The 16469-nt window shown below is 46.7% G+C and overlaps 1 protein-coding gene across 1 annotated transcript; it reads left to right on the top strand.

The window, feature by feature from the left end:
* The first annotated feature begins 7410 nt into the window (after positions 1–7410).
* LOC123430666 (mechanosensitive ion channel protein 5-like) lies at positions 7411–10753 on the top strand. The gene is made up of 5 exons (XM_045114515.1): positions 7411–9298; positions 9377–9500; positions 9609–9902; positions 10013–10215; positions 10332–10753. The coding sequence occupies exons 1-5, from the start codon at positions 7530–7532 to the stop codon at positions 10615–10617; spliced, it is 2676 nt and encodes an 891-aa protein (XP_044970450.1). The 5' UTR covers positions 7411–7529; the 3' UTR covers positions 10618–10753.
* Positions 10754–16469: the final 5716 nt, after the last annotated feature.

Here is a 16469-nt window from a genome sequence, read left to right as displayed (position 1 = left end):
CCACTATCGAGCAACCATGACAACCCACCGGAAGCAAACTCCTGCAATAGATCAAGGCTTGGTTTTAGGTACCCATTTTTTAATGGGTCCTTTCATGTTAGAGACAAGGGTCTTAGGAACCCAAATAGCCCATTCAATATCCTCATCGTAGGAACCAACAAATCTGGCATAAACATGCCCATCACTAGCACAACACAAAACATAAGAAGAATTGAGTTTGCCGGTTGTGTTAGTAGGAACGGTTTTGCCCTTCTTGGGGTTCCCATAGTCCACCTTGTTCCTGTTCACCTTCTGAGTCCCCTCACCCTCTTTGACAAAGATGTCCATGAGGGTGAGAGATCGTTTGTTCTTGTTCTTCCTTTTACCTTTTGACTTGGAGGTAAGTCCAAGTCCTTCCTTTCCTACAACACCCTTTTGAGTGCTCAAGAGATCGTTCAGACTCTTCTCACCTTGTATGCATGCCACAAGACCCTTCTCAAGTTTCTCCTTTAACTTGGCATTTTCCTCCACAAGATGTACATGCTCACAACAGGGGTTAGTTGCACAAGCATTATCAATTAACACAAAGGGAGGACAAGTAGAGATCTCCTTGGTAAGCTTTGCTTGGAGTTGATCATGAGACTCTTTTAGAGAGAAATGAGCACCTTTCAAGGCTTTGTGGGCCTTGTCAAGTATGTCAAACTCCTTTTTGAGTCTGTCATGGCCAACCTCAAGAGCATACTTTTCAGATTTAAGCATACGAGTAAGAACAACATCATGATCTAGTTTCTTTTGCATTTTAGCGCAGCCATCGTTATATGACTCCTCAAGAGCCAAACGAAGAGTGCGCTCCTCTTCTAGAGCACTAGATAATTCGGCAATCTCATCGGCATAGTCATGACTATGTCCCTGAAGCTCAGAGATGGTCTCCTCATGAGACTCAATGAGGTCAGTGGCCTCACCCAGTTGTTCCAAGAGAGCAACAAAGTGCTTCTTGGGTTCTCCCTTAATAGTGCACAGAAACTTGTCAAGATCATGCTCATTAAGTTCCCCAACATCACTATCTTCAACGCAATTTAACAATGAAGGAGCAGAAGCAATGTTGGTCTTAATGATGGGAGTTACCTGATTGATACCTTTTGCCATGAGGCACTTGGTGATGTGGTTCTCGTTGGGGGCGTTGAAGAGAGACACCTTCTGGGGAGAGGTAGTGGCAATAGCAACAGTTGCCGTTGCCACTGTATGATCATCATCATCATCATCTGAAGGATACTCTTCAAGGGCCACCATCCCTTTTGGGTGAGGTTTCTTCACAAAGTTGTTCTTGATTGGAAATGATTTGGTTTTGTCTTTGCGAATGAGCTTGCCTCCGTTGTCTTCCCTTTTCTCATAGGGACATTCGGCCACGAAGTGACTCACGTTACCACAGTTATAGCATGTCCTTACTCGTTGTTTGGGTTTGAATCCACTTGAGTTGTTCTTGGTGAAAGTGGGTCTTGAGTTCCTCTTGTTGCCCCAGAACTGCCTTGATGTAAGAGCCATGTGCTCATGATAGGCATACTTTGTGTCCTCAGGGCAGCCCTCCTCTTCCTCATCTTCTTCTTCTTCTTCAAGCATTGCTTTTGCTTTCAACGCATGGTTGGGTGAAGTTGTCTTTGATCGAACACGAGCAAGTGCATTGTCGGCTGTTTCGTTCATGATTGACATTGCAATGAATTCATCCAACACCTCACCGGAAGACAAGGAGTGAAAGTCTGGCCGCTGACGAATGACTGATGACATAGCTTTGTTGAAAGGCATGATGGCTTTAAGGAACTTGCGTTTGACCCATGTGTCATCCACATCCTTGCTCCCATGATCCTTGAGTGCCACAACAATAGCAGTCACCCTCCGATAGAGATCACGAGGGTCCTCGTCTTCCTTCATCACAAACTCATCGGGCTTATCAAGTATCACTTCATAGTTGGATCGTTGAATGCTTGAGCTTCCCTTGTACAACACCATAATATGCTCCCAACAATCCTTGGCCAAAGTGAAGGGACGCAAGTGAGGAAGATCTTCAGGTGGCACTGCAGACTGGAGAATAAACAAAGCAGAGTGATTGTATTGATTGTCTGCATCTTCTCTCGGAGTGAGGTTGCTTGGATCATGGGGATAATACCCTTGCTCAATGATTCTCCACAAATTTGTTGAGCTGTGATTCAAATGAGACTTAATAGAAAATACCCAGTTAGCAAAGTCACTTTTCACAAGCTTAGGAGGAGGACCAACATGATTAAGATGTGGTGCGGGAACGGATCCTCCATAGACCATGGGGGGTGGAACTGAGGCATATGTTCCAGTCCCATCCTTTTCGTGAGACGAGGGAGGTTGCATACCTTTAGCCGCTTCCTTAGAGGAGTTGGCCTCCGAATCGGAAACAGTGGGTTTAACCACTATAGCCGGTTCGGGTGAACTTTTAAATCCCTCAATTAACTCTTTAAGCATGGTCTTGACCTCGTTCGTCAAGGACGTCTTGAGAGCGGCCATAGCCGTACTCAAGTCGTCCCTTGTGACCGAAGTCAAGTCCATGGCCTCGGGTTGCCCATGGTTAATTCCCTCTTCGCCTTCCATACTCTTCGGGTGGTTAAACCCTTAATAAAGAGACGTGGCTCTGATACCAATTGAAAGGATCGATATGGTTGGCTAGAGGGGGGGGGGTGAATAGACAACGACCACTTTTTAATTAATCTTAGCAAGTTAAGGTAAACAACATACGGGTTCACAAATAATACGACAATGAGGTGAACCCTAAAGAAGCTAACAACGAGAGCTATTAAGACAAGTAAGATATAGTCACAAGCATAAGCAAATACAAAGTAAAGGATAGAGATAACCACAAGTAGAACCGATGGAGACGAGGATGTGTCACCGAAGTTCCTTCCCTTTGACAGGAAGTACGTCTCCGTTGGAGCGGTGTGGAGGCACAATGCTCCCCAAAAAGCCACTAAGGCCACCGTATTCTCCTCACGCCCTCGCACGATGCAAGGTACCGTGATTCCACTATAGGTGCCCTTGAAGGCGGCGACCGAACCTTTACAAACAAGGTTGGGGCAACTCCACACAAAGCTTGGAGGCTCCCAACTAGACCACGAAGCTTCACCACAATGGAATATGGCTTCAAGGTGACCTCAACCGTCTAGGATGCTCAAACACCCAAGAGTAACAAGATCCGCAAGGGATTGGTGGGGGAATCAACTTTTCTCTTGGTGCAAGTGTGGATCTAGGCCTTCTCAACCAATCCCTAAAGAATCAACAAGTTTGATTGGCTAAGGAGAGAGATCGGGCACTTTTGAGCTTGGGGCAAACAATGGAGCTTAGAGAGGTAAGAGATAAGGTTCCTCAGCTAGAAGAACCCTTTATATAGTGGGGGGGGGGGAAATCAGACCGTTTTCCCACTCTCTGCCCGAGCTCCAGCGGTACTACCGCTGACTAGGGGCGGTACTACCGCCGCCTAGCGGTACTACCGCTGGCACTCCAGCGGTACTACCGCTGGGCCCCTGGTAGTGCAAAAAGCACTACCACCGCCAAGAAAGTCTTCGCAAAAAGGTCCGTCCACGAACTACCGCTAGGCAGGCGGTACTGAGCTCCTGGAGCGGTACTACTGCTGACGAGGGGCGGTACTACCGCCAGCCATCGGTACTACCGCTGACCAGGGGCGGTACTACCGCTAGCATTCCAGCGGTACTACCGCTAGGGCCAGCGGTACTACCGCTGGGGACCAATTTGCAAGGAGGACAGAAACACAGTGGCGGGGGCCGCTCCAATGAAGAAGGTAAGGGAGAATATGTGAAGTGTGCGCGTGCAAAGATAGATTCCACCCAAACCTTTCCACTACGGATCCCCTCTTAATAGTACGGCTTTCCTATGACTCAAATAAAGAGAATCGTAGAGAGCGTCGTGCTTCCGTTCCATGAATGAGGAGATGAGTCGTCTTGTGTCGTTGACGTGTGTTATCTGAAACCTTAACACACACGGTTAGTCCTTTACGGTACTGTCATCAATCACCAAAATTACTTAGGCATAAACTATGCCCCAACAGATGGGCCTACTAACGTCGTTGTCAAGGGTAAATATTCTTTAATATCTTTGTCCACTTGATACGATTATGCGATGATATTATTTTGATTCATGAAACGGACCTCTTTTCACACGCCCTAGTGAACATCACAAGGCGGTAACATTTCATGCATTTTTTATGATTTTTCATGCGAAAACACAGAAAATCAGTTCTCGCACAACAATTCATTCGATAAACTGAAAGTGATGAAGAAAACTTTTACAAACTCTTTTGTTCTCGTTGCCATATACTCCCTCCGTCGCAAAATAAGTGACTCAAAAGTAACTCGTTGCCATATACTAATAGTATAAAGTTGAGTCATGTTTTAGTCACTTATTTTGAAACGGAGGGAGTATATGCTTAGCTAGTGTTCAGGTTTTCAGCATAAGTCATAAGTAATCGTATACGTGATAACAATTAAGCATCATATTTAATCATGACAATACATAACCAACTAGCAATCAATAATAAGATATCTTACCTACCAACAATTTGTCAAAATAATCATGATATAATATGGTGACATGGTATCTCGCTAGCCCTTTATGAGACTGCAAAACATAAATGCATAATACCTCTTAGGTTCAAGCAGCGATTAACCATTATAATTCAGTGTAGAAAAGATCCAGTTCATGCTCACATCCAACATTAACTAGACCCAATGCATAAGAATGACAATAGTGCTCTCCGGTCTGGATCTTTTAGTAAGAGGATGATGACTCAACATAAAAATAAATAGATAGGTCTTCAAAGAGGGAAGCGGTGATTTGCAAAGGTGCGAGAGCTTAAGTTTTAAAGCGGGATTGAAAATATAGTCTTTTGGGGGGTGTACTTTATTGTCAACGTTACGACAAAGGTTTTTAGTATCTTCCGTGGTAAACTCATCACTGGTGGTTTCCAAAGAGAATTGTAAAGTTTAATCCTTTCCACCATCCATACACAAAGCATGGCTAGTCGAATTCTCGGGTGCCCTCCAACATATCAGTTGTCCCAAGAAGTTTTGTTTAATTTAATTTTGATTATGGAGGACTGAGCATCCTTTCTACCAACCTCTCTCGTGCAATGACGACGAATAAACAACTGTCTTGAGAATAACTTTCTTAGCATGGAAGATAACAATCGCCTCTCGCTCCATGAGCTGTACGAGTGCACAAAACAGAAGTTTATTTGAATATTAGAGGTGACACATACATATTTACTTCGAACAACACAGTAACACCTTATATAGGTTGGTATGGTGGACTCATGTGGAATAACTTGGTTTTGAAGGATTTTGGATGCACAAGCAGTATTCCTGCTTAGTACATGTGAAGGCTAGTAATAGATTGAGAAGCAACCAGCTAGAGAGCGAAGACGGTCATAAGCATGCATTGTGAATGATTAACATTGGACATAGCATGAATAGGATATAAACACTCTGAATTTAAACATCATGATGGCTGCACTGGGTTTGAATCAACTACATGTTTGCACATGGGCCATGTCAAGCCATTCGAATTACTGAGAGGGAAATACCATACTACCATACCACATCATAACCGTTTTAATGCATGTTGACACATAAGATAAATCATTATCCATTCCTAGCTATTTAGGCATGGCACGAGAAACTCTAATCTTTAATTTTCATCATAACATATTCACTCATTATATACGAAATCAAGATTGAACGAGCTAAACATATTTACAAAAACGAAAAACAAGAATAGTTCATACCAACTTTCTTTGCCACGATCACTTCATCAAATATCGTCATTATTGTCTTTCACTTTGCACGACCAAATGATGTGATAATAATAATAATAATGCAAGATGTCGTGGACAAAGTTGAAACCTCCAGGGTGGTTTTATATAAAAGAGAAGACAAAGTAATATTGGCTCTTGGTTAGATAAACAATAATGTGTATGAGAGACACTCAATATTTTCATGGTGGTCTTCTCCTTTCGACGACTCAAACAAAAGAAAAGAAATTCAGAGAAACAACTGAAATATTTTTGGAGTTTTTTTATTTTTCTCGAAGAAAGCGAACCAGCAAAGAAAAACAAAAACAAGTAATGAAATCTTGTGGGGCTTTATTTTAATAATAAAACTAATTAAGCGGAAAAGGAATGCAAAAAAAGTAAGAAATATTCTTCGATTCTCTAAAAATATTCAAACACATAAGAGGAAAGCTGAAAAATGAAGTTAACATGGATATATAATGAAAGAGAATGAACACCGATAATTTATATGAACTATGTGAACATGAATGTAATATCGGTGAAAAATACATACTCCTCCAAACTTAGTCATTTGCCTAGCTCGGTAATCACCACCAGTGGTCTGAATAGTAGTCGAAGTGGTAGCTCGTGGAGGCGTTTCGAGCCGCCTCCTCTATCAAGCTAGGGAATAACTAGGTGACATTAGCACATGCATGCGCACAAGCACTCGTTAGCACATGCACGTGGGCTTGGTCTCTAGACACTCCAACCATCTGTTGTGTTAAATAGTCACAACGTCGGCACATACAAGCATCAGAAAGCTCTCATATCTGCGATCGTCTTCATCGAATAGTACAATTGCACTTGAAAACAATAAATATCAAACATCATGACATGCAATAGTGCAACACAACCGAATGCAGCAAACCAACCTTTGGTTGGATGGTAAGACGGACATTGGTATCCTTAGTTCATTGGGATTTAAATCCTGATGCTTGCATTATTTCTGAATTTATTTTAGGATTTTCGACGATACGCTTTTAGTGGAAGGAGACATTTTCGTCGACGACGAGGTGCCTACGATGACTTTGTAAATTTTAAGATGATATGCCATCTTAGTTTCTCGGACGTGTTCATAAGGATATGGTGTGTGTGCCTTCATAGAGATGAATGTATGCACGTGTATGTGAGCGCTTGCGTTTGTATTATGTTAAAAAAAACACATCCGAATGCAACCAAGGAGGACGGTTTGGCTGAGTGGCTGCCCGCGTGGATCGCACATCAGCACTCAGCAGCGTCCAAAATAACCAGCACTAGCCCTAGCCCACCACACTGGAGAGAACCTTTCCCTTCCGTTCAGCAACACGTCTTCAGCGCCCCCAAATTTATCCACTGCCGACGAGGCTCCCGTAGCCACACGTCCAAAATTCTCCACCTTGACCCGGGCGACGACAACGCTAACGCCGCTCCTTTTAGCTCGGTCGCCTGACCGATCGACATTTTTTCGCCGCAGGGCGGCCGGTACGTGCATGCAGGCGTGCATGGTGCGCACGGCCATGTCGCGCCGTGAGGATAGTGCCGCATGAACATGCCCGCCGCGCGGTATGCGCGCGCGTGCCCGGAGGTGGCCTGAGCATCCGGCGCCGCCGCGCGTTTCATGCGCCAGTCTCCCCATCGGTGACCTGCGAACCAGCTCGTCTAGGAGTTGCTGGTCAGCCCGCCGGGTGGTTCTCCCCACCCCGGCCGCGCAATGGATCATCAGGGGAAGGCCAGCGCCCAGTTAGTCGGGTCGAACAAGTCGTCACAGTCGGGCTCGTTCGATTTCGAGCAAGACAATGGCCGCGACACCGACCGCCGGGAGGTTGTCGTCACGATCGATGCCGACGACGCCTCGGCCTCACATGCGGCAGGGTCCGGGTCGGGGTCGAGCGTACCGAGCTCGCCCAGCACCCGGAACCGCATGGGCGAGACGTTCAGCTTCAAGAACCGCCCATCGCAGTCGCCGCCGTCCCCGCCCGTCGGAGCGGAATGCGGCGATGACCCCGCGGGACGCCTCATCGGCAACTTCCTACGGAAGCAGGCGGCGGCCGGCGGCGAGTTGTTGCTCGATCCCGACCTGGAGGTAGACGATAATCACGAGACAGGGAGGCCGCCGCGCGCACCCACGTCCATCGCAAATTCTCGGGAGCTCCGCGTCTCGTTCCAAGATACGCACAAGCGTCTAGGCCCGTCATCGTCGTCGGCCTCCTCCTCGGACGCCACCGCAGAAAATAATCAAAGCCAGGCTGCCAACACAGGGGCCGACATCGCCGAGGTGCTACGCTGCACGTCGACATCAACCGGGAACAGCCTGTTGTCGCGCAGCAGGACGCGTTCCCGGCTGATGGATCCCCCTCCGCCGTCCAACGGCACCGCCGGTGCCGACGGGGAGCGCAACGACCGCAAGTCATTCGTCATGAAGGGGCTTCCCAAGTCGGGGCAGTTCAGGTCGGGCCTCATCGGAAAGTCGGGTTATATCGGCAAGTCAGGCGGTGCGTTCGATGACGAGGACGACGACCCATTCATCGACGAGGGCGTGACAGCCGACTTCAAGCGCGAGAGGACGGGCTGCCTCATCATCCTGGAATGGATCGGCCTCCTGATCATCGTGGCCACGTTGGTGTGCAATTTCACGGTGCCAAGGCTGGAAGGGAAGGAGTTCTCGGGGCTCCCACTTTGGAAGTGGGAGGTCCTCGTGTTCGTGCTCATCTGCGGCCGCCTCGTCTCCGGCTGGGTCCTCCGCATGACCGTCTTCTTCGTGGAGCGCAACTTCATGCTCCGCAAGAAGGTGCTCTACTTCGTGTACGGCGTGCGCCACGCCGTGCGCAACGTGCTCTGGCTCGGCGTCGCGCTCGTCTCCTGGCACCTGCTCTTCGACAACGACAACAGGCAGGAGACGCAGACACTGGTGCTGCACTACGTGACCAAGGTGTTGTTGTGCCTCCTCGTGGCCACCGTGATTCGACTGGTGAAGACGCTGCTGGTCAAGGTGCTAGCCTCCTCCTTCCACGTCTCCACCTACTTCGACAGGATCCAAGACGCGCTCTTCAACCAGTATGTCATCGAGACACTCTCCGGCCCGCCGCTGGTCGACGAGAGCCGGATGCTAGCCGACGTGCAGCGGCTGCAGAGCGCGGGGGCGGCCATGCCGAACGTGCTCCAAGCGGCAACCATCCCGAGGGAGTCCACTGTTTCCGTGCCCAAGAGCGGGCGCCTGAGCAAGCAGCTCCAGAAGCAGAATAACTTGGACGACGGGATCTCGATCGACCAGCTCCACAAGCTGAACCAGAAGAACATCTCTGCGTGGAGCATGAAGAGGTTAATGAGGATCGTTCGGTACGGAGCGCTAACGACCATGGACGACCAGATCAAGCATGACACCGGCCTGGGGGACGAGATGGCGACGGAGATCCACAGCGAGCACGAGGCCAAGGTTGCTGCCAAGAAGATTTTCCACAATGTCGCCAAACCTGGATCCAAGTAAGCAGGGAACTCCCGATCGAGCTTTGGTGGCTAAATGCTGATTAAGTTGTTGATGGTGAACGTTGGTGCACACAGGCACATATACCTGTCGGATTTGATGAGGTTCATGAGGCAGGAGGAGGCTGTGAAAGCCATGGATCTCTTCGAAGGAGCCAAGGAGAACAACAGGGTCAGCAAGAGGTCGCTCAAGAACTGGGTGGTAAGTAGTTATGCTCTGCATCGACACGGCCACCTCCCAAGTTCCAATCTCCATTTTTATTCTATCACCAACATACTCTACGTGTGGCGTGGGCTCTGACGACTGCAGGTGAACGCGTTCAGGGAGCGTAAGGCCCTGGCCCTGACGCTGAACGACACCAAGACTGCGGTGAACAAGCTCCACCAGATGGCCAACGTGGTGGTGGCGCTCATCGTGCTTGCGCTCTGGCTCCTCATCCTAGGGATTGCCACGACGCGCATCTTCGTCCTCCTCAGCTCCCAACTCTTCCTCGCGGTTTTCATGTTCGGCAACACCCTCAAGACCATCTTCGAGGCCATCATCTTCTTGTTTGTCATGCACCCTTTCGACGTCGGGGATCGATGCGAGGTTGACGGCATGCAGGTCGCTGACTGATACATTCTCCCCGCCTTTGCTGCTTTACTAAATTGGATTGATTGACGAGATTATTGGGGCTGATTAATTGATCGACGTGGTTGAAAGAATCCTTTCAGGTGGTCGTCGAGGAGATGAACATCCTGACGACAATCTTCCTCCGGTACGACAACCTCAAGATCTACTATCCCAACAGCCAACTCGCCATCTTGCCCATTATGAACTACTACCGGAGTCCTGACATGGGAGACGCGGTTGACTTCTCTGTCAACGTTGCTACGCCAGCGGAGAAGCTGGCGCTCATGAAGGAAAGGCTAATGCAGTACGTGCCATTGCTCTTGCCTCATTGCTTTTCTGCACTGTTTGAGAAAGAGAAATTGGCTGACTACACTGCTTCTCTTTTTCTTCCACTTTAACTCTGTTGAGCTTCCCTTTCAGTTACCTCGACAACAAGAAAGAACATTGGTACCCTGGTTCCATGGTCGTGCTCCGTGACATTGATGATACAAACCGACTCAAGATATCCATATGGTGCCGCCACACCATCAACTTCCAGGACATGGGGATGAGATTCGAGAGGAGGGAGCTGATTCTCCAGGAGATGATGAAGATTCTGAGAGATCTCGACATCGAGTACCGGATGTTGCAACTTGACATCAATGTTCGGAATGCGCCCCCTATACATTCTAATAGGATGCCAACAACATGGAACACAAGTTTTTGAAATTTGTTACCATGTCTCACCAGTTTGATTGGTGAGGTTGTATACTCAAGATTTTAGATTGATAGGTCGTAGCTTTGTAGAAGATGTAAAATACAAGGTATTTCGATCGATAACTTGCTCACGAAAATACGATGTGTCACCGGGTAACAACACATTTGGTTAGTTTAATGCTTCGCTTTTGAGCGACAAGGGAGGGGGTTAAGATGACCATTGTTGTTGGAGTTAAGTACAATATTGGCGGGATGAAAAGGCAATCCCATTTGGCCTTTAGGGTCTCTAAAGTGGCGGCCATGTTGAACATGTTCTAACAAAAAAAAGGTGCGGATAATTATGCCTTAGTTCCCGTAACCTCTAGCTCGTACAAAAATCACGGTACTTTTGTTCCCGTCCATGAACGTTGCCGCCACCACGACCTACTCCGCACTCCCCAATGGCATGCTCGTCGCCCCCACAATCTGTGACCTCTTTCTCTACGTATGTTTTTGCATCCCTACTCGTACTTGTTGACTTTTTGTTATGTGTTACATTGTAATCAAGAGAGTTGGATCCATGAATTATAAGATGCGGAAGGGTGCCGGGTTTAAATCCGTCAGATCTCGGGTAGGGGGTTGTAGGATCGAAAGTATGTCTAGAGGGGGTGATTAGACTATTTGACAAGATAAAAACTTAGCCTTTTTCCAAATTTTAAGTGTGGACCACTTTTACCAATTATAATTAGTCAAGTACATCCTACACATGCACATCTAAGAGTATATCAGCGGAAAGTAAAACATGCAAATGTAAAGTAGAGGGTAAGGTAGGGAGATCAAATGCAAAGGTTGTCACGGCGATTTTTGGCATGGTTCCAATAGGTGGTGCTATTGTACGTCCATGTTAGTGGAGACTTCAACCCATGGAGGGTAACGGCTGTGAGAGTCCATGGAGGGATCCACCAACAAGGGGTCCACAAAGAAGCGGATTTGTCTATTCCACCACGGCTTTCGTCCACACACGACTAGCCTCACTCACGGTAGATCTTCACGAAGTAAGGGATCTCCTTGCCCTTACAAACATTTTGGTTCAACTCCACAACACGAAGTAGGAGACTCCCAAGCGACACCTAACCAATCTTGGAGGTACCACCCTCTAAAAGGTAATAGATGTGGTAGAACGATGAACTCCTTGATCTTGTGCTTCAAAAGATAGTCTCCTCAACACTCAATCACTCTCTCTCAGATTTGGTAGGGGTATGAGAGATTGATCTTGTGGAAAGCAACTTATGGAGGCTAGAAATCATGGTTCAAATGGTTGGAGTGGAATCTCTTGATCTCATCACATGAGTAGGTGGCTCTCTCTCAAAAAAATAGATTTGGCAAGTGTAAGTGTGTTCTGAGTGCTTCCTCTTTGAATGAGAGGTAGGTGGAGGGGCATATATAGGCATCTCCCAAACTCCAATTGTTACAACATTATTGCCCAACTCAGTGACACCGAAATGAATCTCGGTGGTACCGAGTTGCAGTAAATGTGGCAACTTTTGAATTCTCGGTGAGACCGATATAGGAATCTCGGTGGTACCGATACGATGACCTAGACTGGTTTCCAAATCTCGGTGAGACCAATTTCAAACGCGTAAATTCCGATACTTGAAATCTCCCCAACAAAATGTTTGGCATAGGATCTGCCTAAGTGTAAAATCGGTAGGGCCGAGTTGGAAATGTCGGTGGCACCGATTTTGCTTATGTGGCTTGGGACGGATATATTTTGTGGGAGAATGGCTGGGTATTTTTGGTGGCTACCTCTAAGCACTTGAGCAACCAATTCATCATAATAACTCACCGCTTTTAATGCTATTGACTTTCCTATGGACTCAAAGTGATTTCTCACAAATATAAAATGTAGAGTCTTCTTGCTTGAAGCTTGAGCCAATCCTATTCCGTCCTTGCAACAAAGGGGCATCTCCACAAAATCCTATAGCCAAAGCATCTTTGAACTTTTCTTGAATAAACTCATTAGTCCAATGATGCGTATGTTGTGATTAATTACCAAAACCTATTGGAAATATGCCCTAGAGGCAATAATAAATTGGTTATTATTATATTTCCTTGTTCATGATAATCGTTTATTATCCATGCTAGAATTGTATTGATTGGAAACTCAAATACATGTGTGGATACATAGACAACACATTGTCCCTAGTGAGCCTCTAGTTAACTAGCTCGTTGATCAAAGATGGTCAAGGTTTCCTTTCCATAGACAAGTGTTGTCACTTGATAACGGGATCACATCATTAGGATAATGATGTGATGGAGAAGACCCAAACTATAAATGTAGCATATGATCGTGTCAGTTTATTGCTACTATTTTCTGCATGTCAATGTATCTGTTCTTATGACCATGAGATCATGCAACTCCCGGACACCGGAGGAATACCTTGTGTGTATAAAACGTTGCAACGTTACTGGGTGACTATAAAGGTGCTTTACACGTATCTCCAAAGGTGTTTGTTGGGTTGGCATGGATCAAGACTGGGAATTGTCACTCCGTGTGACGGAGAGATATCTCGGGGCCCTCTTGGTAATACAACATCACAATAAGCCTTGCAAGCAATGTGACTAAGGAGTTAGTCACGGGATCTTGTATTGCGGAGCGAGCAAAGAGACTTGCCGGTAACGGGATTGAACTAGGTATGGAGATACCGACGATCGTATCTCGGGCAAGTAACATACCGAAGGACAAAGGGAACAACATACAGGATTAACTGAATCCTTGACATAGAGGTTCAACTGATAGAGATCTTCGTAGAATATGTAGGATCCAATATGGACATCCAGGTCCCGCTGCTGGTTATTGACCGGGGAGTGTCTCAGGTGATGTCTGCATAGTTCTCGAACCCGCAGGGTCTGCACAGTTAAGGTTCGGTGACGTTTCGGTATAGTTGAATTATAGATGTTGGTAACCGAAGGTTGTTCGGAGTCTCGGATGATATCATGGACATCACGAGGAGCTCCGGAATGGTCCGGAGGTAAAGATTGATATATAGGAAAGTGGATTTTGAACTCTGGAAAAGTTTCGGACATTTCCGGTAGTGTACCGCGAGTGACGAATGGGTTCCGTGTTGGAAATATGCCCTAGAGGCAATGATAAATAGTTATTATTATATTTCCTGTTTAAAGATAATCGTTTATTATCCATGCTATAATTGTATTGAATGTTAACATAGATACATGTGTGGATACATAGACACAACAATGTCCCTAGCAAGCCTCTAGTTGGCTAGCCAGTTGATCAAGGATAGTCAAGGTTTTTTGATTATGAGCAAAGTGTTGTTACTTGATAACTGGATCACATCATTAGGAGAATCATGTGCTCGACTAGACCCAAACTATGAACGTAGTATATTGATCGTGTCGTTTTATTGCTATAGTTTTCTGCGTGTCAAGTATTTGTTCCTATGACCATGAGATCATATAACTCAGTGGCACCGAAGGAATGCCTTGTGTGCATCAAACGTCACAACATAACTGGGTGACTATAAAGGTGCTCTATAGGTATCTCCGAAGGTGTGCGTTGAGTTAGTATGGATCAAGACTGGGATTTGTCACTCCGTGTGACGGAGAGGTATCTCGGGGCCCACCCGGTAATACAACATCACACACAAGCCTTGCAAGCAATGTGACTAAGTGTAAGTCACGGGATCTTGTATTACGGAAAGAGTAAAGAGACTTGCCGGTAACGAGATTGAAATAGGTATGCAGATACCGATGATCGAATCTCGGGCAAGTAACATAACGAAGGACAAAGGGAATGACATACGGGATTATATGAATCCTTGACATTGAGGTTCAACCGATAAGATCTTCGGAGAATATGTAGGATTCAATATGGGCATCCAGGTCCCGCTATTGGATATTGACCGAGGAGTGCCTCGGGGCATGTCTACATAGTTCTCGAACCCGCAGGGTCTGCACACTTAAGGTTCGGTGATGTTTTAGTATAGTTGAGTTATATGTGTGGTTACAGAATATTGTTTGGAGTCCCGGATGAGATCACGGACGTCGCGAGGGTTTATGGAATGGTCCGGAGACGAAGATTGATATATATAGGTTGACTTCATTTGGTTACCGGTAAGTTTTCGGGCATTACCGGGAATGTACCGGGAGTGACGAATGGGTTCCGGAAGTTGACCGGGAGGGGGGCAACCCTCCCAGGGGAAGCCCAAAGGACCTATGGGTGGCCCACCAGCCCTTAGTGGGCTGGTGGGACAGCCCAAGAGGGCTTATGCGCGAGGAAAAGAAAAACCAAAGAAAAAAAAGGTGGGAAGGAAGAGAATGACTCCACTTTCCAATCCTAGTTGGACTAGGATTGGAGTAGGGCTCCTCCTCCTCCCTGGCCGGCGCACCCTTGAGGGCTTGGCCCTCAAGGCAATCCTCCTCCCCCTCCCTCCTATATATAGTGGTGATTTAGGGCTGATTTTAGACAACTTTGCCACGTGCAACTCAGATCTAGACACCATAGTTTTACCTCTAGATCGTATTTCTGCGGAGCTCGGGCGGAGCCCTGCAGGAGTAGATCCTTCACCAACACCGGAGCACCGTCACGCTGTCGGAGAACTCATCTACTTCTCCGTCTTGCTTGCTGTATCAAGAAGGCCGAGATCATCGTCGATCTGTACGTGTGCTGAACGCGAAGGTGCCGTCCGTTCAGCACTAGATCGGAGCGGATCGTGGGACGGATAGCGGGACGGTTCGTGGGACGGATCGAGGGACGTGAGGACGTCCCACTACATCAACCGCGTTTCTTAATGCTTCCTGGTGTGCGATCTACAAGGGTACGTAGATCCAAATCTCCTCTCGTAGATGGACATCACCATGATAGGTCTTCGTGTGTGGAGGAAATTTTTTGTTTCCCATGCAACGTTCCCCAAGAGTGGCATCATGAGCTAGGTTCATGTGTAGATGTTATCTCGAGTAGAACACAAATGGTTTTGTGGACAGTGATGTTCGATTTTATTCCCTCCTTAGTCTTCTCGATTCAGCGGTATTGCTGGATTGAAGCGGCCCCGACCGACATTATTCGTACGTTTACGAAAGACTGGTTTCATCGATTGACATGCAACCTCGTTGCATAAAGATGACCGGCGGGTGTCGGTTTCTTCAACTTTAGTTGAACTGGTTTTGACCGAGGCGGTCCTTGGAGAGGTTAAATAGCAATTTGCACATCTCCGTTGTGGTTTTCCGTAAGTAAGATGCGATCTACTAGATACCCATAGCAGCCACGTAAAACATGCAACAACAAATTAGAGGACGTCTAACTTGTTTTTGTAGAGTATGCTTGTGATATGATATGGCCAATGACGTGATGTGATATATTGGATGTATGAGATGATAATGTTGTAATAGTTAATATCGACTTGCACGTCGTTGGTACGACAACCGATAGGAGCCATAGGGTTGTCTTTAAACTAACGTTTGTGTTTGCATATGTGTTTACTATATTGCTAGGACGTAGCTTTAGTAGTAATAGCATAAGTAGCACAACAACCCCGATAGCGACACGTTGATGGAGATCATGGTGTGGCGCCGGTGACAAGAAGATCGTGCCGTTGCTTTGGTGATGGATATCAAGAAGCACATGATGATGGCCATATCATGTCACTTATGAATTTCATGTGATGTTAATCCTTCTATGCACCTTATTTTGCTTAGAACGACTGTAGCATTATAAGGTGATCTCTCACTAAAATTTCAAGACAAAATTGTGCTCTCCCCGCCCGTGCACCGTTGCTACAGTTCGTCGTTTCGAGACACCACGTGATGATCGGGTGTGATAGACTCAACGTTCACATACAACGGGTGCAAAACAGTTGCACACGC

Source organism: Hordeum vulgare, chromosome 2H (genome assembly GCF_904849725.1).
Source record: "Hordeum vulgare subsp. vulgare chromosome 2H, MorexV3_pseudomolecules_assembly, whole genome shotgun sequence".
Taxonomy (NCBI): Eukaryota; Viridiplantae; Streptophyta; class Magnoliopsida; order Poales; family Poaceae; genus Hordeum; species Hordeum vulgare.
The sequence above is the reverse complement of the archived record's forward strand: the minus strand, read 5'-3'. Positions and strand labels throughout refer to the sequence as shown.